Here is a 25395-nt window from a genome sequence, read left to right as displayed (position 1 = left end):
CGCTGGTGACATGTGGATATGAAGAGAAAAATCCCATCCGCAATTGGATTATGAAGGTTCCTTGGTATACATGAAGTAATGAATAGACCCTCCTTCAGTCCCGCCCGCCTTTTGCTGTGGGCTGAAGGAGGCTATGCGTGGCTAGGAAGTGGGGGAGTGGAGACCCCCATACTCAGCGCAACCTATGAGAGGTTGCCATGTGGCAGAGTGGTATCAGAGCAGGCGGTTGGCCTACGGACTGTGGCGGTGACATGTGGCAATTCTTGTCTTTTGCGCGTCTGACAATTTTCGACGTGGCGACGATGACTGTTTGTGAAAGCTGCTGTCGGCGATTCTCTGGCTGTTGCACACGCGGGAAGTGATAACCCTCGTGTGCTGTATGTTTTGTTTGTGATGAGATGACTGGCGTGAAAATTGATGGCCCGCGTCACTAAACTGTGCAGTGGTTTGGCAGCCTAGGCTGGATGACCGCATGATTGGCTGTTTGGGCCCTGAGTGGGTGTGCAGCATCTGACAGTTCTATATTCGGGTGTTAGGCCCATGGGGGGGGTGTTGGAAAGGGGCCTTGGTGTGGTCCTAACCCCCTCATGGTACCATGGACAATGCACAAATAAAGAGATAGAGGGTCTAAGAGGCCCTTGAAAGTTGGCACGCGCATGTGACACGTGGATATGAAGGGAGAATTGGTGTGGTCCTAACCCCCTCGTGGTACCATGGACAGATGGACAAATAAACAGATAGAGGGGTCTAAGAGGACCTTGGCACGTGCAGGTGACACATGGATATGAAGGGAGAAATCCCATATGCAATGGGATTATGAAGGTTCCTTGGTATATATCAAGTAAAAGATAGACCCTCCTCGACCTTTTGCTGGGGGCTGAAGGAGGCTATGCGTGGCTAGGATGCAAGGGAGTGGGACCCCCGTACTCGGTGCAACCTATGAGAGGCTACCATGTGGCAGCTTTCCTACAGTGGTATCAGAGCAGACAGTTGGCCTGCGAACTGTGGCGGTGACATGTGACAATTCTGGCCTTTTGCGCGTGCGACAATTTTCAATGTGGCGGCGGCGACTGATTGTGAAAGCTGTTGTCGGCAATTGTCTGGCACTGCACACGCGGGAAGTGATGACCCTCATGTGCTGTGTGTATTGTCGGTGATGTGATGACTGGCGTGGGAATTGATGGCCTGCATCAATGAACTGTGCAGTTGTTTGGCGGCCTGGGCTCTTAGTGGGCGACCGCATGATTGGTTGTTTGGGCCCTGAGTGGGTGCGCAGCATTTGTTGAGACTGACAGTTCTATATTCAGGTGTTAGGCCCATGGGGGGGTATTGGAAAGGGGCCTTGGTGTGGTCCTAACCCCCTCATGGTACCATGGACAGATGAACAAATAAAGAGATAGAGGGGTCTAAAAGGCCCTTGGCACGCATAGGTGACACGGGGATATGAAGGGAGAAATCCCATATGCAATGGGATTATGAAGGTTCCTTGGTATATATGAAGTAATGTATAGACCCTCCTTCAGTGCCACCGGCTTTTTGCTGGGGGCTGAAAGAGGCTATGCGTGGCTAGGAGGCGGGGGAGTGAGACCCCCCGTACTCGGCACAATCTATGAGAGGCTGCCATGTGGCAGCTTTCCTACACTCTTTTCCCGAACATACAGAATACTTGCTATTTTCCTTACTACCTGCTATTGAATACCTGACGTTTTTCTTAGATGTATAATTTTTTCCTTACTACATGTTTCACATACAAGCATTAGGCATGTGCATAACTCTTCAGAAATACATCAGCATTTCTGCTATTCAAATACGTGCACATCAGCAATACATCAGCACTAGTGCCTGCAATTTCCTACATATAAGATACTACCTCAGAAATATGTCAGAAATACTACTTCAGAAATAACCAGGAAATTGCAGGGCTTTGCCATCAGAAATACATCAGCATGAGACACCAATGCAAAAGTTTGTTAATAGTTATTACATTCCAGAATCCCATACAACCAGGATTACCAATCCAAAGTATGTCCTGAAATAAATTAGCAACCAAACGTCCATAATGATGCTAGAACATTGAAAAATGCATATTTCAATGCAGAAAAACCACGCTCCACACACTAGGTGGCCCATGGCCCGATGCTACTCAAGTGTCCCTGCCTCTTGGTCTTCATCATCATCATCCCCATCACTATCTTTAACTTGTGGGTCTCCCTCTATGTCACTGATGACGCATCAGATGTGAACTGCATTTTCATGAGCCGCTACACCGGCATTAGAATGGAAGCTCTCTGCAAGTCCTGAACTTGTTCCATATCCAACATCCTGTCCCCATCTTTCTCCTTCTCAATGCCCTCTATTGTGACCTTTGTATGTTGCATGTGGGATGCAATGGAAGGAAGCTGAAATGCAAGAGAGCATACAAGCAATGGAGTGTACATCAAATGGATAATGAGAGTGTACAAGATAGGGGCCTAATAGCCCAAGCGCACCTAGTGTCCTATGTGGACCAAGTGTCCTACCTAGATATCCTAGTTGTCCCAAGCGAACTAAATGTTCTAACTGGCCTACTGAATCGCAGTTCTAACAGAAATCCATATAGCTGTATGGACTACATGGAGCTGTTTGACAGGTACGGTCAGAGGCGCCATACGGATAGCAGTTGGTGCACTTTTTGTACAATTGTATGGGCGTCCATACGAACTATACTCACAAGTCGAACTGATAGCAATATGGAAAGCAGTTAGTGCACTTTTTGTACAATTGTATAGGTGTCCATACGAACGGTAATCACAAGTCGAACTGAAGCTGAACCAAGTGCAGGACGTGATTGAGCCTATGTTGGACAGATAGCCAAGCTGCGTGGAGCATGTCACAGCTACAGCAAACTGCTTGGAGTTGTTGAAGCTGAACAACACCACTCTTGTGGCAGCGTAGAGGTATAGTCTTGAAAATCACAACAGGCTGAGCTAAGCAGGACGACTAAAAATGTGAATGGCAATGAGCAGCAGATTTGCACAAAAGGGCGATGGAGCACACAGGAGTAAAGCACCCATTCTGATACCACTGTTGGATGCAGGGTGTAGTTAAGCGAAGCTAGAATGCAAGAGAGCAGACAAGCAATGGAGTGCAGTTGCAAATGGTTAATGAGGAGGCATAGGATAGGGATATACATGGCCCAAGTGTCTTAGGTGGCCAAGTATCCTACCTAGATGTCCTAGGTGTCCCAAGTGGACTAAATGTCCTTACTAGCCTACAAGGCCATACTAGGGCTAAGGTGGCAACATTGTCTTCTCAAATCCCTTCTCCTTGATTTTTGTAATGAGGTGTAGATTGTTATGAATGTACACAAGCCTCTCCACAGTAGTTGCCTTGAATATATTTCTCTTCTTGGTATGAATGAAAGAGAAGTGCTCCAATTCCCCTCACATGGAGAGGCAATACTACCTTGTGACAATATGCATATAGCAAGACCTTGCAATTGTGGAATACTTGCACCAAACGCTTCCCACCACTTCACTTCCTGTGTATCCTAGATTTCTCTTTGGCAAATGGACAAGAGAAGACACCTATTTCGTACCTGTATATGTCTAGCTTGTCTTGAAGCTTCCGCTTGCAAACCCAATCATTCTTGCTATACCGTTCAATTGTTTGCAGACACCCACTTTGTACCTCTTCATATGCTTCTTGACCCATGCCTCTCCATTCAGGATGCAACACAAAACCTATTGCATGTGATGGAGAATGTAACATATCCCATCTTCATACATTGGCCCTTAACTTCTTTTACTTTTGTTGCATCAATGGACTCCATGGCACAAAGACTTTCCACCATTATGTCCATGAACCCATACACCATGCCCATTGTACAACCTGCAATAGTTTCAGTAATGGTGCAGTCAAGGTCAGAATTTCCGTGACTGCCCCCAAAACTGAGTGCCAAGAATTATGCCCTCTATCTCCTTTACCTTCTCTGCCTTGGAGATTTTCCACTTGCCCCATTCATCAATTGCAACCATCTTGCGTAAGCCATCATACACCTTTTCGTTTCATAAATGGCAATGGCAATGTATATGTAAGCAAACCTTGTGTCACACAGCTTTACAAGCTCACAAGAGCTATGCTTTCGATTTTGACAAAATTGACCACCTTCTTTGCTTGTTCCAACAAAGGTGCAATTCAAGCATTTCTATGTCTTCACATAGAGGATCCAAGCAATGACATGTATAACAAGTAAGGAAGATATGCAGGTAACCCTCTTGCACAAAATCACCTTATCTCAAGCAATTGCTTGCATTATCCATTATCACCTGCACCACATGCTGGACCACAACCTTTGCAACGATTTCTTTCAAATGTAAATAAATAAACTCCCCTGATTTGTAGAAACCACTCGAGTCCATAGACTTCAAGAAGACATTCCCATAAATAGAAGTTGCAGGAAAGTTAATGTTGGGCCTACTACTTATATCAGACCAAGAGTTAGATACATGGTACATCCATATTTACCGCACTTCTCATCTTGTCCAACTCAATATCTAGACGTTTCACCTCCTCCCACACTCACTTGTTTATAGAGTCTCATAAGAGGGTGGTTGAACGATGGACCAGCCTCTTGGATAGCCCACACCATATCCAAGAAGTAGGTCCTTTTCGCAACATTATGTGCAATCAGCATAAAAAAATCTCCGTGTGGCTACTCTTGCCTTGTTCCTATGGAAGTTATTCCACGCCTTTCTAATCAGCGGTTGGCTTTGCTTCCAAGCATATGGCCTCTTTGGCATGGCGAATGGTGAGGTTGTGCATCCTATAACCAAAGTATCCACCTCTTGCATGGATGCCTGTCACTGCTCGTACTGCATTGAGGTTGCATTTGCTTGACTCATCTCCATCTTCGTGCATATTTTTTTTGCTGAAGTGGGTGCATATGGATATGCAATTACTCCAACCCCAGAAATGATTAGGCATGTGCTCAAATCCCCTTAGCACCACCTTGGAATTCGTGTTGGCAGTAGATGCACTTCCATAGTGCCATTCCTGAACCAATAACTTTTAAAACTTGAACGTGGCTCCACTCCGTGTCCATTGCCCTGCCCATTCCAAAAAAGAACCTGCAAATCTGTACAATTTTAGACTCTGCATAATCTACACACAAAAAATTCTGCACTGGCCTCGCACAATGTGCACTAGAGTTTTTTGCACAATGTGCACTAGAGTGTTTTGCACAATCTGCACTAGATTGTTCTGCAAATTTTCAAAAGCAAATATCTAGTTCTCAACAGTCTGCACAATCTGCACTAGACAGTTCCAAATTTGCAAAAGCCCAAATAAAGAATCGTTTTTATAGAATAAACTCTTAATGTGAGCTTGTCCTGAACACCAATGACCCTGCAAGCTGCAACCTATTAAAGCACAAAAAAGAAAGGAACCTAGACCCATACCCACTTCTTCTGTCTTTGGGCTTGTGAAGAACCAGACTTTTCGAGAATGCAAATGTGTGCAATGCATGCAAAATTCGAATGTCAATTGGCCCTCCAATGGGGAAGAGCGACCTCGTGAGAGTACTTGTTTCTATTTCAACCTACATGCAAGGTGGGAGAGAGAAGGCGGATGAATGCAATGTCTTAGAGAGAATGCTACGTGAGATTCACAATGAAGTGTGATACCCTTTCATTAATGTCCCTTAAGATAACTCAAGTTCCATCTTCCCATTTACACCTACCCTTATCCTATGACCCATGCACCTACCATTCATGATTCAATGCACTCTAATGCACCCTTCCCTTGAAAGAAAACAATGAGAGCAAGAGGGAGCAAGAGAGAGTGAGCTGAATGTAGGTCACTCAAAAGGTGGACTGAATGAAGTGAAGTACAAACAAGAGATGAGGTTGGGATTTCTCCCCATCCACCATGCCCTCTCTATCCTCTGCTTAGCCACACCTACGGTAGTGGCCACAAAAGCAGTCACATCTACCATCGGTGTAGCCTCAGTGCGCGGGATCCTGCGTACTCTGATATTGAGAGCCTTACTGGCTCTCTGCTACTGTTCCATGAGAGTAGTTGAAACGGTTATCCTTGTGGGTTCCCGTTTGGCCGTGTCAACCCATTTGGATGTCTCCTCAATAGTAGATTGCATGCTCGCAATCTGTGCCTCAACCACCGGGGTACTCCCTGGGACTGTGTATGACTGTGACCTCCTGCTGGAGCTGCAGGATATCCTGTCTGAATCCCTGAATGAGACCAGCCTTCCGAATGGCCCGAGCCTGATCTTGTATGATGCGGCTCTGCTCCTGGTTGAAGCAGACCTGCTCTCGTGCGAAGCAAGTTAGCTCTATCTCACGCTCACGGAAACTATGTATCTCCATGAGCAAGGTCTCCCAGGCCTCTGGTGTATCTGCCCACCCATGTCCAAGCTGAAACTGTGATGGCTGTGGCATGAAAGTGTGGGACTAAGTTTGGCAGCTTGACGGTTACTGGGTGAACTGGGTGAGGAACAGAGATGACAGTGAGATGGATGAGGCAGTCCCAATGGGGTGTGGGAGCGTGGACTGACTGAGAGGGAGAGGGGAGAGTGCAGCGTAATGCGGGACAGTGTATGACACCTTCGAAATAGGTGTCATAAGTGGTGCGAGAGCTGTAACAAGAGAGGAAGGGAAGAAAACAACCGGTGCCACAAGCATGAGTATGTCGCTGATCATGGCTGTAGCTGTAGCTGAAACTAGTGCTAAAGTATAAGCTGAAGTCGAAAGTGGAGATGTAAGATTGGAACTAGAGCTAAGACTGAAGCGGGGGCTGAAGCCGAAGTAGAGCTAGAGGGAGCTGAGGCTGAAACGGAAACTCAAACTGTAGCGGGGGCTGAGGTCGAGGTAGAGATAGAGGCTAAAGTTGAGGCTGAGGCGGGTTCTGCCTTTGCTTTGTTGTCTACCCCGAGTCCACTTCGGTTGTAACGTGTGTTCACATCCTCAAGTTTCGGTTGTGTCATTTGCTTTCTTTTGTTGTTGTTGTTGTTGTCGTCTTTCCTGGCTTTGTCCCCCATTTCTCTTGGATTGATTTTTTTCTTCTTTGGTGCAGGTCTTAGTGTCTGATCGGGAGTGAGAGCACTGGCTCCCCCCCATGACGAGAGGCCGCCCAGTGCGAGGGGGTGTAGTCGGAGGTGGCAAGGCGGGGTGGTAGCCTGAGGTGGAGAGATAGCCAGGAGGTGGAGAAGCTAAGGTGGCGTAAGGGGGGGGAGGCTGAGATGAAGAGGGCGGAGGGCCTAGGCCTAGGCAAGGAGCCTAGGTGGAGGGAGGCTACCAACGGGGGGGTTAGTGTGCTGCAGCAGCAGCAAAGGGGGAGGCATAGCAGAAGCGGTAGCAGGGGCGATAGCAAGGGCGACAATAGAAGCGGCAGTAGCGCCCGAGGAGGAGCAGTGCCAGCAGGGGGGCAGCGCCAGCGAGCGGGGCAGAGCGGGGGTGGGCATAGCGGGGTGGGTAGGTAGGTTGAGCGAAGGGAGGCTGAGCGGGGTGGGTAGGTAGGTTGAGCGAAGGAGAGGCTGAGCGGAGCGAAGGGGTAGGTTGAGCGGAGGGAGGGTAGGCTGAGTGGAGACGAGGGGTAGGCTGAGCGGAGGGAGGGTAGGCTGAGTGAAGCGGAGGGAGGAGAGGCTGAGAGAGAGAGAGAGAGAAAGAAAGAAAGAAAGAAAGAAATTTTATTAAAGGTCCACGGAAGGCCATACATGGCCTATGGGACACAAAATCATCCGAAAGGAAAATACATCATCAACGATGCGCCAACTAGGTGGCCTCATCGTAATACCGCTAAGATGCCAAAAATGGCTACAAAAATCCTAGATACAAAATGAAATGAAATAGAGTACCAAAATTGCCTAGATACAAAATGTAAAATATGAAATATGAGGAACATCGTCTTCCCTAAGGGGTCTGTGATCCAAAGAAATGATGGAAGTCATGGCCATCGACCATGCCTCCTGCTATGAGTGTGAAGATCTGGGCAAGTGTCAAATGGGCTGCTGGCGGTGCCAAGTCTCCATGGAGCAATCTCCTCCGAAAATCTGCCATCATCCTCCGTCGTCTAGAAATAAAGCGACGGGTACGGCCTCTGTGTAAGATCATCCTGCGGTGCTGCCGGATCATGTCATATGTACATCCTCTGGGTGGAACCATCGGTGCTCTCTGGCAAGATGGGCTATCTCTGTGCTCATGATCCTGCGCCTCATCCTGCTCCTCATGAATAACCAGGTCTCTGGCAGGGATGCGACGGTGCTCTCTGAGGAATCTCTCTCTGTATCTGGTGATCTCCCTGATGAACAACGCTAAGCAATACTGATCCTCATACTCCATAATCCGAGAGAGAGGTCCAAATCCGTGCCCAAATAAACAGTGAAATCTGCCACGGATCTCATAATATAAAGGGCATCTGCAAACAAAGTGCTCCTCAGTCTCCACCTCCCCCATAATGCAACAAGGGCATATCCTAGTCTCTCGCCTGGGTCTATGTCCGGTAGCTGTACGACGCATCCTGCCGGCCTCAACGTCTAATCTGTGGGAAGATACCCTGAGCTGGCCCAAGGCAATCCTGAGTGAGTGCGACATATGAACGCCGATATATCCTGGGGATATGATGAAGCCATCCTCTGAAATCCTGAGAAAATGGTCAAGATATGTGGCCATCTTCGTAGGAAGCTCCGTGGGATGAACCCAAGTGCGAAACGTGTGTAGCTGCAACAAATCTGCCCTGATAACCTGGCTGAGCTCATGTCGAGTGAGAGGGAGGCGAGGGGCATCTATGCTGTATCGAAATGGTGGCAGCCTATCCATATCCAAGCCCAGCGAGGTGAGCCATGTGGAGAGTGTGTGGTACCAACAAAAAGTATGACCTCTCTCCGCTAACATCTGCGAGGATGTCAGTGCTAGCCACGGTAATCGTGCTCTGCCTGCTGCTGAGTCTCCGAGCGCCCTGATCCTATGCAAGTACGTAACTGACTGAAATGCTGCATCTAGCGCTAGGGGTGTAGCTCCGAACTCTGCGAACGTAATCTGATGCGGTACCGTGGGCTTCGCTCTGATCAATCTGGAGAACATGATGATCTGTAACCTCTCTACTCGTCTCCAATCTGCAACCCTGAGATCTCCTGCCCAAAAGGGGCTAGCATACATGACTGCAGGTCTCACCAGCGTATCGAAAAGTAAGGACTTCGTGTCGGGATGCTGAAAATGTGACTGTGCACACTGCCTCTCGAGAAGAGCCAAGGCGGCATACCCTCTACTGATCCTATCTCGTGCTGCATGCGTCATGGTGAAGACTGGACCTCTAAATGTGGCACCCAAATATGTATACTCCCTAACTAGCTCCACCTCCTGCCCATCAAATGTGAAAGAGAACTCGCCTCTCCTATAAACCTGGTATGACGTGTTGAAGACCATGACTTTGGTCTTCCCAAGGTTTACAGACAACCCTCTGTCCTGACAAAAGCTGTGGAGTGCATGGAGATGTGCCTGTAAACCCTGCTGGGAGGAAGAAATAAGAACCACGTCATCTGCATAGAGGAGAATCGGTATCGTGGATCCTGCCAGTAAAGAACCTGTACCACCCATCGTCTGTATGTACATCTCTAACTCATCGATATAGAGACCAAAGAGTGTCGGAGACAAAGGACACCCCTGCTTCACCCCTATCGTACTGCGTACTCCGCCGACAGCCCCGCCCGTGTCCTGACTCTACCTGTGACTCTCTCATACAAGGCCATGATCGCCCATTGAATCTCCCCATTGAATCCCAAGTCACGAAGTCGCTGGAAGAGTCTGAAACGCGGCATAGTGTCAAATGCCTTTCTGAAGTCCACGAAGCAACAATAGAGCCGTTGCTTACGTGACTTCGCCTCCTCAATCAAAGCCCTGAGTGTGAAGATATGATCTAGAGTCGAGTGCTCTGCACGAAATCCTGCCTGCCCTCTAGCTCTCATGCCTGTCGCCTCGGCATGGTCATTTATATGTCCTTCTAGAATGGTCGCATAAATCTTGGCCATGACATGGCCAATCATAATGGTCCTGTAGTTCGACGCCTCCAAAGGATCCCCCGACTTGTGTATGGGTACTATGGTATTTTCTAGCCAACTAGGTGGAAGACCTGTACAAATGGACTCGTTAAAAAGACGGGAGAGGACTGTAGCTAAGGCATCAATCCCATGGATTACATACTCCGCTTGCAATCCATCATGGTCCTTAGCTCTCCCAGTCTTCAAACGATGAGCTGCTGCTCGGACACTATTGGATGAGAATAAGGCAGAGGAGGTGGGTCTAGGCACATGGGATAAGTCGATCTGTGGCTGGTCTGGAATATCATATAAAGTGGAAGTATAGGCAAGCCAAACCTGTGGGTCTGTAAGAGGAGTTTGAGATTTCAAGCGAAGGAATTTCTTCCAGAATTCCTTGGAATCACAGCTGAAAAGTAAACTTCTCAGCTCCTCCTCATTCCGGGCTAGAAATTGGCACTTTTTGCGTCGCACCAAACGCTTGTAACTCTTCTTGGTCTCAATGAGGAGGGGAGACTTCTCCTGTGTCTCAAGGCGAAGCTTCCTGCGGAGTTCTTTACACTCCTCATCATACCATCCATTACAAGGCACAAGACCGACTGGTGGAGGACTGGATGTGTGGCAAGTGACGGGGAAGGACTTGTGGGCTGCTGAGATGATGGAGGTATGTACAAGGTCCCACCGATCCTGTGTGGAGGGTAGGGCATCGAGAAGGTGCGGACGGAGAAGACCACTCAGGTGCTGGCTATAAATATCATCAAACTGGTGGTCAAAATGAACCTCATAGTATGGCTGACGCTCATGATGTCTAGAAGGGGGGGCATGAGGAATCTGGGTAAGAATAAAGTGCAGACGTGCATGATCGGCTGAAGGCATAAAAGGGTCGACTGTGAGGTTATGTACAAAAGGGATTAAAGTCGGGGGACCCAAGATGTAATCAATGACGCTCGTACCACCACCCGCGAAGGGAAAACATGTGGCTGTGGATGAATGCGGCCACTGTCGAAGTCCATTATAAATGACCATGCCGTGCGATGAGAGAAGCTCCAATAGGCGATGTCCCTGATCTGTCACCTCTACCCCTCTATCTGAAGATAAGCGTGGAAAACTCTCATCTGGGGCAGCTGGAACTAAGACTGGATCCTCAGCAAAGTCCAAAATCTCTGCCTGTCTGTCTGATGTCCTTGCGTTGAAGTCTCCTAAAAGGATGACCTCTCCGCGGCGTGAGTACTCCAATACATCGGCTGACAAATCCTCAAAAGGTGACTGTCCTGGTCCATCTGAGGCATAACGAGACTGTCTCGGGGGAAAGTAGCATACTGCAATAAACAAGTCTCTCAGGGGGGGTCTCCTGATCCGTACCCAAAGATATCTGGCCCGATGGTCTCTGCTCATGACTGTGAGTATCGATCTGAGATGCTCTCTATAAAGAACTGCCACACCGCCAGATCCTCTGACTCCTCCTGATCGTCTAGTCTGCTGTCGAAAGACAGACTCCCAGGCATACCCTGTCACCTGCGGCAAGCCTCTCTCTGGGCTCTCATGGGTCTCTGTAAAGAAGACGATGTCCTGATCAAAAAAGGCCTCTCGTAAGTTGCCAGGCTGAGCTGTGAGGGAACCATTACAGTTCCAAACTGCGAAACTCAAGCTATCTGGCAGACTACGTGTCCCATAGGCCTCGTGTCGTCAACTGTGGGCTCCAGCCGGTCTAGATCGCATAGCTCCTATCAAAAGTCTACCCTCTCTGATCACGGCCCACTTGCCCTCACGACGGGCAACATCCCTCTGTGCAATGAGACGTCTATGCTCCTCCCACGGAAGAGCTGTAAGGTCCTCATCCATGTGAATCTGTGGATGGTCCCTCAATCTGGATCTCCTTCGTAATACTGCGAGACGGGCCTCAGCATCTCTGAATCTGATGATAAGTGGCTGGTGCCGTGCTGGATCCCGGCCCACTCGATATGCAGCTACTATGCCATGATCCTGAACTCCGAGTGTCCCAGATATGAAATCTGTCGCCTGATCCATGGCTGATCTCGTATCTGATCGCTCAACTCCGCGGATGCGGATGTTGAGGGCCTTCTGAGCTCGCCGCTGACTCTCGGCAATAGTCTCAGAGACTGTGGTCTGCTGGGCCTGTGGGGCTCTACGCACAACGTCCACCCACTCTGAGGTCTTCTGTACCTCTGTCTGCAGTGTGGCCAACCTCTCCTCAACTGCTGCACTAGCTGGGGGAGCTACATGCAGCTGCTGGAGGCGATCATCGCATGCCACAACATGCTCCTGAATGCGTATCTCCAGCTGCACTATGCGCTCAGCATGTGTTCGTAACTGGATATCCCGATCAATATCTCTGGTATGAAGCTGGCGAATATGGGAGTCCTGATCAGATCTATGACTCTCAACTGTCGATAGCTGATCAGTCAGTGTGTGTATCTGTGCTGTGAGAGACTGAATCGCAGCGCCCTGAAGTCTGCAAGTCTCCATGCACTGCATAACTAAATCTCTCAATCGCAGATTATCTGCCAGGACTGCTTCCGCTGTGGAGGGTGAAGGGGAGAGGGGGTACAAGGATGAGGGGGTAAGAGGGTAAGAAGGTGAGTAAAGGAGGGGTGCAGAAAATGGAGGTCCTGAAGAGAGAGATCCGGTAGAAGGAAGTAGGGAGTCAGGGACCGAAGAAGAGCCTACACTAGGGGAGGAAGGGGCTGAAAGGGAGGGTCGGTGGGGAGAGGTGGGAAGAAGCTGGGTAGGGACTAGGGGAGGGGAAGAAGAGGAGGGAGGAGGCTGGGTAGGGAATAGGGAAGGGGGGGAAGAGGAAGGAAGAGGATGGGTAGGGACTAGGGGAGGGGAGGAAGAGGAAGGAAGAGGATGGGTAGGGACTAGGAGAGGGGAGGAATAAGCAAGGGAAAGGGCTAGGGAGGAATGAACGGGAGCAAGAGGAGGAGGTGAGACTGAAGGAGGGAGAGGAGGAGGATTGAGTAGAGGAGGTGGGTAGGAAAGGGTTGGGATTGAGGAAAGGGAGGTAACCGGAAGTGATGGGGGAGATGGAAGTAAAGGAGATGGGGTCGGAGCCACAGGAGGATTGAGTAAAGTAGATGGGTAGGAAAGGATTGGGGTGGAGGCAAGGGAGGTCGTTGGAGGTGGTGGGGAAGGAGATGTTAAGGGTAAAGAAGAACTTGCCTCTTCGGCTCTTGTACTGCTGCCTATGCTTTTATCTTTCTCTACTTTTGCTCCTTGGAGGGCCATGGTGGAGCTCCTTGTTTGTGGCATCTCCTTACTCCTGGAAGTGCTGAATTCTCTGCTCAAAACTGCCTCTAAGGGCCATGGTGGAGCTGCTGAATTCTCTGCTGTCAAAACTGCCTCCTTTTGCCCTCAAAACTGCCCCTTTTTAGCTCTGTTTCTGTTTTTCCTGTTTCTGTTTTTCCTGCACTTTAAGGACACTTGTTGTAAGTCTATTCACACGGCGGGGGGGGGGAGAGAAGTTTAAGACTTTCCTTAAACCCCCTTCCCTTCCAACAGAGAACCCCCTTCCCTTCCGACAGAGGTTTGCGCAGGGAGCTGTTGGCTTGCGATGGAGCTGTGGGTTTGCGGGGCTGAGCAGAAGCGGGTGTTGCGAGCGAGCTGTTGCGCAGGAGAGAGTGTTGCGAGGCAGGAGGCGAGAGAGGCTGAGGCCGAGGGGAAGGGACTGAGCGGGTGACTCAGGCTGAGCGGGTCAGCGAGGGAGGGGGTGAGGGGCGGGCTGGGAGGGGGTGAGGGGGCGGGCTGAGCTGAGCGAGGCTGAGGCGGAGGGGAAGGGACTGAGCGGGTGACTCAGGCTGAGCGGGTCAGCGAGGGAGGGGGTGAGGGGCGGGCTGGGAGGGGGTGAGAGAGAGAGAGAGAGAATGCTACGTGAGATTCACAATGCAGGGTGATACCCTTTCATTAATGTCTCTTGAGATCACTCAAGTTCCATCTTCCCATTTACACCTACCCTTATCCTATGATCCATGCACCTACCATTCAATGCACTCTAATGCACCCTTCCCTTTCCTATTGCCCCTAGGACCTAGACACGTGTGTGTACATCTTTATTACTAATCATTGGACAATGTTACATAGTTTGGCGGTACTATTTACACCGCTTGATCGATCATAAATACAAACATATAACCGCACCATCAAATTGGCGCCTAACAATAATAAGGTTCTAATGACTATTAATTAACTAAATAATCATTTCTCTTGTCATGACAGGGCTCATGGAGGATTTGGCTATATGGAGGAGTCCCCATAAAGCTTTTATAGTGGGATCCCGGAGAGTGGGAGTAGATTGATGCAAGGCACTTAAAGAAGAGTATTCCCTTCTTTCGTTACACAGTCAATAATGCCAAGAGATTTCGGATCAGTTGTAGAGGTTGGAGGCCCGCCAGAGCTCCACGTTGGGAGAATTTTTAGATTTCTGCTGACTTACAAAAAGTTTGAGACTTTGGAAATCTCTCAGGATTAGAAAAATCGCTCTTTTATTTTGACTTTCTATTTATGGAGGAATTGCAGTGAACCTCAGGAGGTCTTACAGTCCCCATAAAGCTTTTATAGTGGGATCCCAGAGAGTGGGAGGAGTCCCCATAAAGCTTTTACAGTGGGATCCCGGAGAGTGGGAGTGGATTGATGCAAGGCACTTAAAGAAGAGTATTCCCTTCTTTCGTTACACAGTCAATAATCCCAAGAGATTTCGGATCAGTTGTAGAGGTTTGAGGCCTGCGAGAGCTCCACATTGGGAGAATTTTTAGATTTCTGCCGACTTACAAAAAGTTTTTAAAATGAGACTTTGGAAATCTCTTAGGATTAGAAAAATCACTCTTTTCTTTTGACTTTCTATTTATGGAGGAATTGCAGTGAACCTCAGGAGGTCCAGGTTCGAGGCAGACTCTACTTGTCCTCAATGCTTTTCTGCTGTGGAGTCTATTCAATATTGTCTATGGGATTGCAGACAGGCAATGATCATTTGGAAGGGGATTGCCATGATTTTCAATATGTTTGCTCCATTCCCTTTCTTTATGTCTTGGGGCTCGGTAGCTTGGCTCTCTGATTACAAACAAAAGACAAATAGGTCTGAAGGATGAATCCAATGCTGGACTCCAATGACAAACTTGTATTATCCCAAAGGAGGATGTCTGCCAAGCTGGGGTATAGGACCCACATCAGGAGACAAATTCCCTAAATTCACCTCCAACCAAGGTAAATATATGATATATATGAAACTGAATCTGTGGGTCTGACTGGATAAGCTCTCAATATCAGAAAATTTCATCCATTACATAAATATATAAGCTGATAAACCAAATGGAACTCACATTATTAAAAGGGTTTGCCATCGTGGTAGTAATTTAAAAAACGGAGTGCATCCTTTAAAACCTAAATAGCACAAACTTCCAACTCAAATCCTACAACAATGCAATCACTAGTATCAGAGTTTGTTGGCTTTGAGCAGCCACCTGTAATGTAACCAGGATCAAGTTCTGTGATAGCAGTAAGACCAGAGTCAGGACGGGATTTGCATTCTGGATGATCTGTTTGATTGTAAGGTTCTAACAGCATGCACTTGAGCCAGCAGTTTGGCACTGATATTACCTGCAAGACACAAATTTGTATAGATTATTCTGTTGCAAAGCTCTGTCTGTTCTCGATACTAGTTACACTAGAATCCCTTTCTGCATGGTGATTTTAAATTTACTACATTCACAATACACAACACATTCTATTAAGCTTGTATAGTTTCATGAAATAAATTTCAGTATCAAAATCTAATCACGTCTCAGAAAGCCTTTGAACAAAACCAGAACGCTTGTAAAACAGCAAAGCATGATGTACATAGCAATTGTGTTCATAAATAAGCGTTTTCAAGAAAACAATCTCAAGCCCAAAACTATTTTATGTCACTATGGCATAATGTTTGGCACTCTCCAGTAAATACCATTTCCATTCGATCTACCATGACAAAAGATGAACAAGTGAAAATTTCAAACACAGTAAAGTACATCTACACCCAGAGAAAAGGAGAAAGAAACTGCTTAGGGGAAGCATTTCAGAGAGAAAAGAAAGAAAGAAAGATATATTAACGTCCACAGAAGGCCTCGCGGGCCTATGGGACAAAGTGACACCAAAGAGAAAAACTCATACAAGCCACAAGGGGCTGAGGCAAAGGGCGTGCTAAGACCCTTTGCTGAGTACTGTGCTGAAATAAAAAGAGCTCAATGGCTCAAACAAAAACAAGTACAAAAAAAACCAAAACCGGGCACTGAGGTGGCTCGTCTATGAGCGGTGAAAAAGTCTTGAATCTGAGTCTATCTGGCTGTCTCATACTGTGGCATTGGAGGGGGGCGTGGTCTCCTCAATCTCTGAACCCGCTGAGCTATGTTCAGAGTGACCCCTCGTCTCGGGCGGTCCCCTCTAAGGAAAGCTGTGATAGGGCAAACCTCAATCGAGTGTGCTCTGGGCGGTCTCCTTGTCGTGGGTGGCCTTTGCAGTCCTCTCTCGGTAATCCAGACTGCCAGCATAGCAACTAGCTCCTCCTCCTCCACCCCACTATGTCCTGGAGCTGACTCGAATGCATAAAAATCTGTAACGTGCCGATGTCTGTGGTCAACCTTTGCATCCTGTGGTGTGATCGCCTCCTGCTGCTCTCTGATCTGTCGTAGCAAGGTCTCCCTGTGTCGGCGCATCTCAAGCAGGTAGAGCCCAATGCAGACCTGGTCATGGAAGGGATTAAGCGTGATAGTGGGCCCCGTCCTGATAGAGGCAATGATATCGTTCCCGGATCTCGCAGTAGGCTGGGAGGTGCAAAGAAAGTGTTCCTCTGTCTCAACCACTCCCAGTGTGCATAGCGTGTAGGTCCGCTGCTCTCTAGGTATACCTGCTGCTCTCCCTGTCTCAATCCTCAGCTGATGGGATGAAACCCGCATCTACCCAATGGCGATCCTCAGTGCATGTGATACTCTTCTGTCCTCGAGATATAGGGGTCTGACGATAAATCCCTCCTCTGAGACATTCAAAAAATTGTCACGGTAGAATTGTGTATTGGTGGGGAGCTCCTGATCTCCCTCCCAAGCTTGAGACATGTGGATCTAGAGAAGATCTAACCGTATGATACGATGATAGGACAAAAACTGTATCAAGTTTTTGAGCACTGTATATAGCTGTGGGTAGGCACATAGATGTACACATCTAGGGTAGGTGTGGGCTTTTGGTAATTGTGGATTTTCTTTCACAAGCATGATGGACTGATGTATAGTTTTTTGAGACTATAAAGTATGTTTTGCAAGGACTTCATCGGAAATGATGAAATGTAATGTGGTTGTACTAGACCTCTAGAGCAAGGGTATCCAGTGTGTGGTCAAGTCAAAATGTTTTTGGGGTCATGTAAAGTCAAGTCATGAAGGGGTTTTTTTAATTTTCCTGAGTCAATGTGGTCTTGCATGTTACGGGAATTTGATATGTTCTGGTGCCCATGTCAAGGGGCTTTTCATGTGGGTGTACGGGGGTGCATGCAAGCCTTAATGTGCATGCTACCGTGTGTGGGAATTGTGTGACTAAAGGTCCAAAATGTGCATTTAATGTGCCTTGGGGGGTATTTGCATTTTTTTATGGGAGAGTGGTAAATTCCACGTGATGACGTGGCTGGAAAATCTAGAAGGGAACATGTACATGCAAGGTGGCTACGTGATGAGAGAAGGTTGGACGAAGAGAGAGAGTCTCGTAGATGAAGGGAAGGGTGTGTATAAGCGAAAGGCTGAGCGCCCATCAAGTGAAGGTCTACGTACGTGACACGATGGGGATTTCCGAATGCATGCTTGGCACAAAGGGACTCCGGGTTTGAAAAGGATGAGCTTTGGGTGCTCCGGGATTATAGTTACGTGGTGAATTCAGATCGAATGGGAGAGAAGGGCTATTGCGGACGCTGCTGGTTATCTTCACATAGGGGAGTTCGTGAGCTTGTGTGCGCTGAGAAGACATTAGCGCAGGAGATCTCCAGAGATAGCGAGTTGTTTGTAGTTGGCTGAGCAAGGTTACCTCACAGGCCGGACGATCATCGTTTGCACGTGAGCAGATGCACGAGAGACTACGAAATATCAACGTTATAGGAAGGAATGTGGGTGATAACAGAAATGATGCAGAGAATGCGTGATCTGGCTAGGATCATATGAAAGGGCTGTTGCTCGAGGTGTCTTCCGTTGGGTTTGTGCCTGATTGGTGATGAGCTATGGATTAGTAAAGCTTGAGGCGTAGCTGTGTATCGTTTTCTGCTGGCTGAAGGACTGTTGGCGATGTGAAGTATGAATGTGGAGTACTCTGTGGGCAGGAGAAGGATACATACGCAGGAAGTGGATTTGTAAGGTAAAGATGGTTGATGCGATCTGATATGCCAGTCCCTTTCACTCTTTGGTCATTGACTGCAGCTTTGGGGAGAGTTACGAGCTGTTGTCCTTGATGGAAGCTTAGGAGTTTTGGCTGTGGGTTCATAGAATCCTGAGGCTGGCTGTTCTCTGAGTTTTGGGGGAAAGTTCAGTTCTAAGTTTATCTGTTTCAGGCTGTGTAGTCTTTTGGTTCTCTCTAAGTCTGTGTGATTCATGTTCAGTCAGTTTTTGTGGGGGTTTGTCTCGGTGCCTAGTACAAAGACACATACTCTGGAATCTAGTACATAAGCTCATCATCTACGAGCCCACATTGCTGCTGATCCCTATGAAGTCTCAGCTATCTGACGTGGTAAAGTACATAATTTCCTGGCTGTCTTTCCTTTTGTTTCCTTATCATCTTTTTGGTGATCCTGCTGGGGAAGCCTGGCATAAAGGAAAGGGGTTTGGAGAGGCCTATATAGATGGGGGTGCACAGATTTGTGTGATTACCCAAGCTTGTGTGGAGAGACTAGGACTGAAGATATCCCGCTCCTCCAGTTATCGCATCAAAATGGCAAACCACTCCAAGGTGAAGACTTTAGGGATAGTACCTGGCCTGGAGGTTGAGGCATTCAGTGTTTCTTGTCGAGTGGATTGTCATGTGATGCCTGTGGGGTTGGGAGCCTCTCCTTTGATTCTTGGAACGCCATGGTTGAGAAAGGTAGGTGCAATTCAGAATTGGCAGAAAGTAATCTTTTCTGTACATACAAATGGGTAGAAATTGAATTTCAATATGGTAAGCAGGGCTGAAGTTTCAGATTCAGCAAGTGAAGGGGAAGAGAGAAGTGAGACCAGCAATGAGGATGAGAACTCGGTGACTTCAGAAAGGAACAATAGCATTGGTGGATCTCGTAGATGAGGATTCACAGGTAGATTTTGTGGGAGGAGTAGGATTCGGTGAGGAAGAAGTGGATAGGTTCGAGGTTATCGAGGACTTGATGCAGCCCAAATGTTCTCAAGAATCAACCCAGGTGTTGATTGAGCAATCACTGAATCCTAATCTCAATGTTGAGGAGAAAGAAGAATATTTGAAGATGTTGCAGAAATACCCCAATCTGTTTATCACCTCTTATGAGGAGATCAGGGGATTTAAAGGGAAGCCTTTGAGGATTGAGCTGAAGGAAGGTGCCAAACCTGTTTTTCAGAAGATAAGGAGATTAACAGAGAGATGTGCTGAAGGAAGAGGTAGATAAGCTTGTACATCTATGTGCCTACCCACAGCTATATACAATGCTCAAAAACTTGATACAGTTTTTGTCCTATCAATGGTTAATCTCATCTCGCGGGATCGACTTAGGGGGTACATCCAAACTATACTGAAAGGGGGGGAGCCTGTCCATCTGAATCCCGTATCTGGCAAACCATGTGGATATACGTGCACACCATGTGTCTGCCCCACCCTCAGCTAGTCGTTTGGATGACTCCAGAGCCAGCCTCGATAGTCTCCAATGGGGTAAGTCCCACACTCTATGGATGAAAGTCACTGTCTGAAAGATGGCATCAATCTGTAGTGGTGTCATGGCGAACTCTACCTGTACTATCTCATGCGGGACTGAGGGCTTGCTCCGAATCATCCTAGATCCCATGGTCACCTGTAACCGCTCAAATGTCTTCCACATTGCTATCGGTAGATCACATCCCCAGAAAGGTGCTGCATACATGGCATTCGGTCGCACTAGCATCCTGCATGATCCAGGGGAGGAAATGCACGTCACACGACTCACTCCAGCAGATTTGCAGCAAAACCCCTCCACACATTCCAAATCATTACATATATGGATAGAGTCTGACACCTTGGTTGAGGCCCGGCTTGTACTTGAGGGAAACAAGCCGTGTTGGTATGTAGAGCTTCTAGATGGTTCCGATCACATAGCATGTCCATTGATCATGTATTGCCATACCAATACTCATAAGATGTTCCATTCCTGCGTCTCCTGACACAACAGGAGATTCATTAGATCATACGGAATGACCTATGTTATGTATACATCTATAGGTCATCGGTCTCTCCTCTGTAGCCACATACAACTAAGATGGCCTTCCACAGAGCACCTGTGCGAGGATGGGTGCACTAGGACACAAGTCCACCTTTAAGGCACAATATGGATCTCCATGGCCCAGCTCAAGACCTTTTCCATTTCAGATCAAGGTACAACACAAGATCGCAGCCACACAACACTACAAAGATCTAAGGGTTGCACTTTATGTGACACACGAGTTGAAGGCAGAGGAGCATGTCCTCATGCGATTCAGTGGTAGACGAGGTGGTCCCCGTTATCATGATCAAGACACAGAAGCAGAATATACAAGGCATCATAGTTGATGGGGGGTCAGGAGTTAATATCATTTCAAAAAGGCTGGTCAAAACGTTTAAAATAAAGAATTTGAAGCCATCTCCATCCCAAGTCAGAATAGCAAATCAATGCCCAGTGGATCCCCGAGGAATGTTGTTTGATGCTGTGATCACAATGGGGGGAGTCCATTACATAGTGAGCTCGACTGACATTGCCATGGAAGAAAATGTCTACCCCCTGCGATTGGGTAGGCCTCGGCTCAAAGTGCTAAAGTCACTCATGCCTGGGGTTCCGAGATGACGACCATCAAAATTGGGGAAATAGATTTAGGATAATCAAGGCCAGGCAACAGGAAGCCACAAGCTCATCACCAAGCTCATCATAAAGTAGCCTAGAGCCGAGTCAAGACGAGGAGCCAAGCAAAGAGGCAACTCAAGCATGGAAAACCTTCTGGGAATCGAAGGTCAGCATAACAGCAGAGCAGCTATTGTAGCTAGCCCCATACTGGCTGATAGTGCTTCGCAAGACAGTTTGCAAATAGAACGTGATCCAAACACACTGGTGATAGAAAAGCACACCTATAAGATCTTATGCCAATCATGAGACTTGAGGCCACTAACAAGTCCCTCATCTTGTCCATTTGAGATCCAAATTAATGCCCCAACCTCTCCTACCTCTTCACCCACGGATACATGGATGTGAGTAGACTCATTAATTACCCGAACCAGAGATGGCCGCACTCTTTGTATATGAGGTCACAAGTGTCAGTCTAGAGTCCTAAGACCAGCCAAGGGGCATGGCCCTAAATAGTAGGAGATTAGGGACTTCTTCTTCAAGGGAGAGGAGGAAGGTGGAGACTTCAGGACCAAGACGATTGGTCCCCAACTCTTCGGCACACCAGGTCAGTAGGAGATGGACACAGGCCCTGCGAACACATACCCCATTCGAAGTACCATCATTGGAGCATCTCAATGGCTGGTTGCATCACGCTGCCCATGGGTACACCAGAGCTTGGACTTATTCTAGACACATCAAGACTCCCAATGGGACCCTAGTCGTCAGAGCTTAGACTATTTATGACCGACACATGGCAGCAGAAGACACAGATAACCAAGACATGGATCTCTTTTTCTTTCATGTCAAGCCACATTTTATTTCATTTCAGTCACTAGTTTCTCTTGGAGGAATGATAGACACCTGTCGTTCCCCACATGAGGAGTGTATTCCATGTTGATTCCAGACATTTTGGTCTCATAGGCCTTTATGGCCCTTTGAAGATATTAATGGTTGTGGATCATTGTGACTCGGCATGAGCACGTGAAGGGGACGGTCAGCACTCTAGTCGGTGTGTCATGTGCTCTATTTAGTGAATTGGGGTGCAGCAAGGGTACACAACCGCTTTTCAACCGATCGGAGACTCGGGCAATTTAGCATAGGCCTACTACTAATATTGCAAGAGGAGCCAGTGATAGAGAGACAAATGAGTCGAGGAGTCACTGATAGAGACACAAATGATAGAGAAGTATGTAGTATAGAGAGGTGGATATTCATCCTACTACTAATGTCGCAAGAGGAGTCAATGATAGAGACACAAATGATAGAGAAGTATGTAGTATACAAACACACAAAGGGCCTATAAGTCAATATACCAAACGGGAATCCTAGCTATTTCTCCAAGGAAACTAGCAAAAACAAAAGAAACCTATGAGATGTGTTACTATGCTATAGTGTACCAATTGAGGAGGGGTGAGAACATGCAGCGTGCTTTTAATATAAAGAACAAAGCGTGCTCTTACGTTCATGTTTCCATAGACCATGTACCAAATAAATTGGGCATTGACATTAAAATGTACCACAAAAGGATCCTTAAGAAAATCCATTTATCATTGTAAGACACCTTCCCACAGAAGGTATTGAACCCGCAAGATTCACTATAAGTCGTACCTTCCTTGTATCGAGCCAGACGGGATCGAGGGGTTTAAAACCGAGTGGGGAAAAAGGACAATCTAACATTGCCCATGCACGTAACCGGGTAGAAGCAAAACCAGGTATGATGATTCCAGAAAGCTTGGAAATGTGTGGGCCCCACTGCTTAGAATCCACGCCTGCTCCGTCTACACAGATGTGACTCCAAAAGGCTACAAGAAATAGGCCATGCCACCAGACATCCATGCCGAAGTTCTTAAGTGCCAAAATGAGTATGTTCGCAAACTAGCAGCCAACTAGGAGGCAGCACGCCCATCGAAGGTTTATATTAACCAGCCAGCCGATAGTTGTCGCCAAATCAATTAGAAGAACAGAATTCAATGTCCTTGGGCAGTGTAGCATATCAATTTTGTCCAGTTCCAGTTATGTGCACGAGTCTTCATCAATATCACGCCGGGGACTTGATGGAAAGTCGTCGCAGGATTAAAGTCGAGCAATTAGTTCACTTCGGATGCAGGAGGAAAAGAAAGGATGGCAAGTGTATAGTGATCAAAATGGGCTTATTTTCTAAGAGCTGAAGACACTGATGCTGAAACGATGGAGGGCTAGTCGCCCACAAGCAATTCTGTAAGAGGCTGAGGGATTGAAGGGCAGAGAGAGGCTTGCAAAAGTTGGCGTCGCTGTGTTGGGGACAGAAAGGTTGCCGAAGAAAAATCTCGGCAGATCCCCTCCCTTTCCTCCACGTGTCGACACATAAAAATCAAAAGCTATAATGGATGGACATTGTCATTGAATTTTGACAAGGTACTTCTCCTTCTCTCATTGGTTGGCTGGTTGTCCTCTTAGAAAGCACCTTTATGTTCTAGAGCTCGGATGCCAGTTCCCAAGGTCAAGCAGCAAGCTCATGCAGGGGCCATCGTCACGCTTTGTTGTATTATGATGAGATCAAACAATCTAATTGAAGAGGTCATTGTACATTTAGCTGAAGACAATTACGTACGATTTGATTGAAGAGGTAATTGTGGGCAGATAGGCCTACATTTAGCTCAAGACAATTACATGTGAAAACTGGGTATCACCTTATTCACATGTGAATGCAAAGGACTTGCTACCTTTGGTGATTCCGTATATTGGCTGCAACAATTGCTTCAATGTTTATGGCTGTCCAACAAATCATTTGGTTGCTTCAGTCTTTTGCTCCTTGTGTTTTCTTTAAGGGAGATACTCTACTTGTTGCATCCTCATGAAACACTAATATCCATGGCTGAGCATTGATATGTGTTGAGAGCGGCTACAACGTTTCCATTAGGCATGCCTTATGTAGCTACCAAGATTGTCCTCAATGATTTCCAACTCATAAACTCATCATCATCATCAAAGTGCCAACTCCATATAATGTCTGGGGTTGTTATATATATTTTTAATTAATCATTTGATCCTTACTTTTTGTCAATAGACTCAACTTATATATTGCATCATACCTTTTTGTAGGCAAAATCACATCTACCTCTGATGGAAAAATGTTTCTTATAATAAATTCCCACTTTATTTTGTCATGGCCACACTGCTTTTCATAGACAAATAGACGAAAAAATAGTCAACATTGTATCCCCACCTTTTTGCTCCCACAAAAGTAGCTCCCATGCACTACTTTCAAATGGCTTCTTTCTGTGTCTTTAACCAATATCCTAAGCTTCTTTACAACTTCAAACTTTTAGAGTCGATTTCCAAATCTCATGGCATGTGCCATCTAGTTTCTAATTACTTGTCTCTCATTTTAAGCTTGATCCACGTTGTGAACCCTATGCTAAGCTTTCTCCTCCTTGCAAAGTGAATTTGTGCACCTGCTTTGGACCTTTCCCAAGTAGAAATATAGAAGCTTTAAAAATTACTTGAACTGAATTTAAACCCTTGTCATAACGACTACCTCTTAATAAACAAGTGAAACTTTTCACCCTTGCTATATTGGCTTGTCTCGCCTATGTTTATTCTTTGTCGCCTTGCAAATTAGCGCGAAAACATGGCAACTCAGTTCTCACCGGGTCCCAGCCTTGTTGCAAGGTTCCCTTTTCATGATGGTCGAGGGGAGCTCGAGGGCCACTATGATTATGCTCTGCAACCTTTCAAAACGTTGTGATGTACGCGTCCTTTGTCCCTCTTGTACAAACACATTACCTTCATCCTCTCGGTGTCCTTTATATGCCATGCAACGTCCATGTTTGTGAGTGTGTTTATGCACTATAGCTATTGCGACAACTCATTGGCACTCTGCACTTCTTTCTCAACTCAGGTCCTCAATTTTCCCTTTGTCGCCGACTACTTGCACCTCTCCTTCAACCTTAGCCTCACTTCAATGTTTTTGATTTTCATTTTGCCACATCGTTGCTCTTGGTCTGCCCCGCTTATTCTGCACTTGGCTACTCCTAACACCCAGGTTCTTATCTCTACCTTCTTTTGCCTTTCATAGCGACTCTATGGCTACTCCATGGTCGCCCTTTTCTACCTTCTTGACTCCCTCCTTGTTCCACGGCCACAATCATTTTGCCTCGCAAGCCCCCTTGCAAAGCGCCAAGCTTTCATGGCTTGGCTTCTTTGTCAACCCTGCTACTTACAATATTTTGCTCGGCTCCTTGGCTAACATTACTCCCCTGAAGCTTGGTAGCATGTTGTAGCCCATGGACACACCTCACTATTGTCGACTCCCTCCTTGTGAATCTCT

The 25395-nt window shown here is 47.1% G+C and overlaps 1 protein-coding gene across 1 annotated transcript in view; it reads right to left on the bottom strand.

Moving 5' to 3' along the window:
• The window catches only part of LOC147893076 (phospholipid--sterol O-acyltransferase-like), a 265119-nt gene extending 241737 nt beyond the window's left edge, over window positions 1-23382 (bottom strand). The window contains exons 1-2 of the mRNA XM_087386979.1: window positions 22695-23382; window positions 15499-15634 (exon numbers count right to left, since the gene is read on the bottom strand). Of these exons, the coding sequence (XP_087243105.1) occupies window positions 15499-15634; window positions 22695-22922 (364 nt within the window). The 5' untranslated portion in view covers window positions 22923-23382. The remainder of the gene's footprint in view (window positions 1-15498; window positions 15635-22694) is intronic.
• Window positions 23383-25395: the final 2013 nt, after the last annotated feature.

This window comes from Dipteris shenzhenensis, chromosome 16, assembly GCF_047967505.1.
Source record: "Dipteris shenzhenensis isolate YYH24624 ecotype China chromosome 16, Dip_SZ_1.0, whole genome shotgun sequence".
Taxonomy (NCBI): Eukaryota; Viridiplantae; Streptophyta; class Polypodiopsida; order Gleicheniales; family Dipteridaceae; genus Dipteris; species Dipteris shenzhenensis.
The sequence above is the reverse complement of the archived record's forward strand: the minus strand, read 5'-3'. Positions and strand labels throughout refer to the sequence as shown.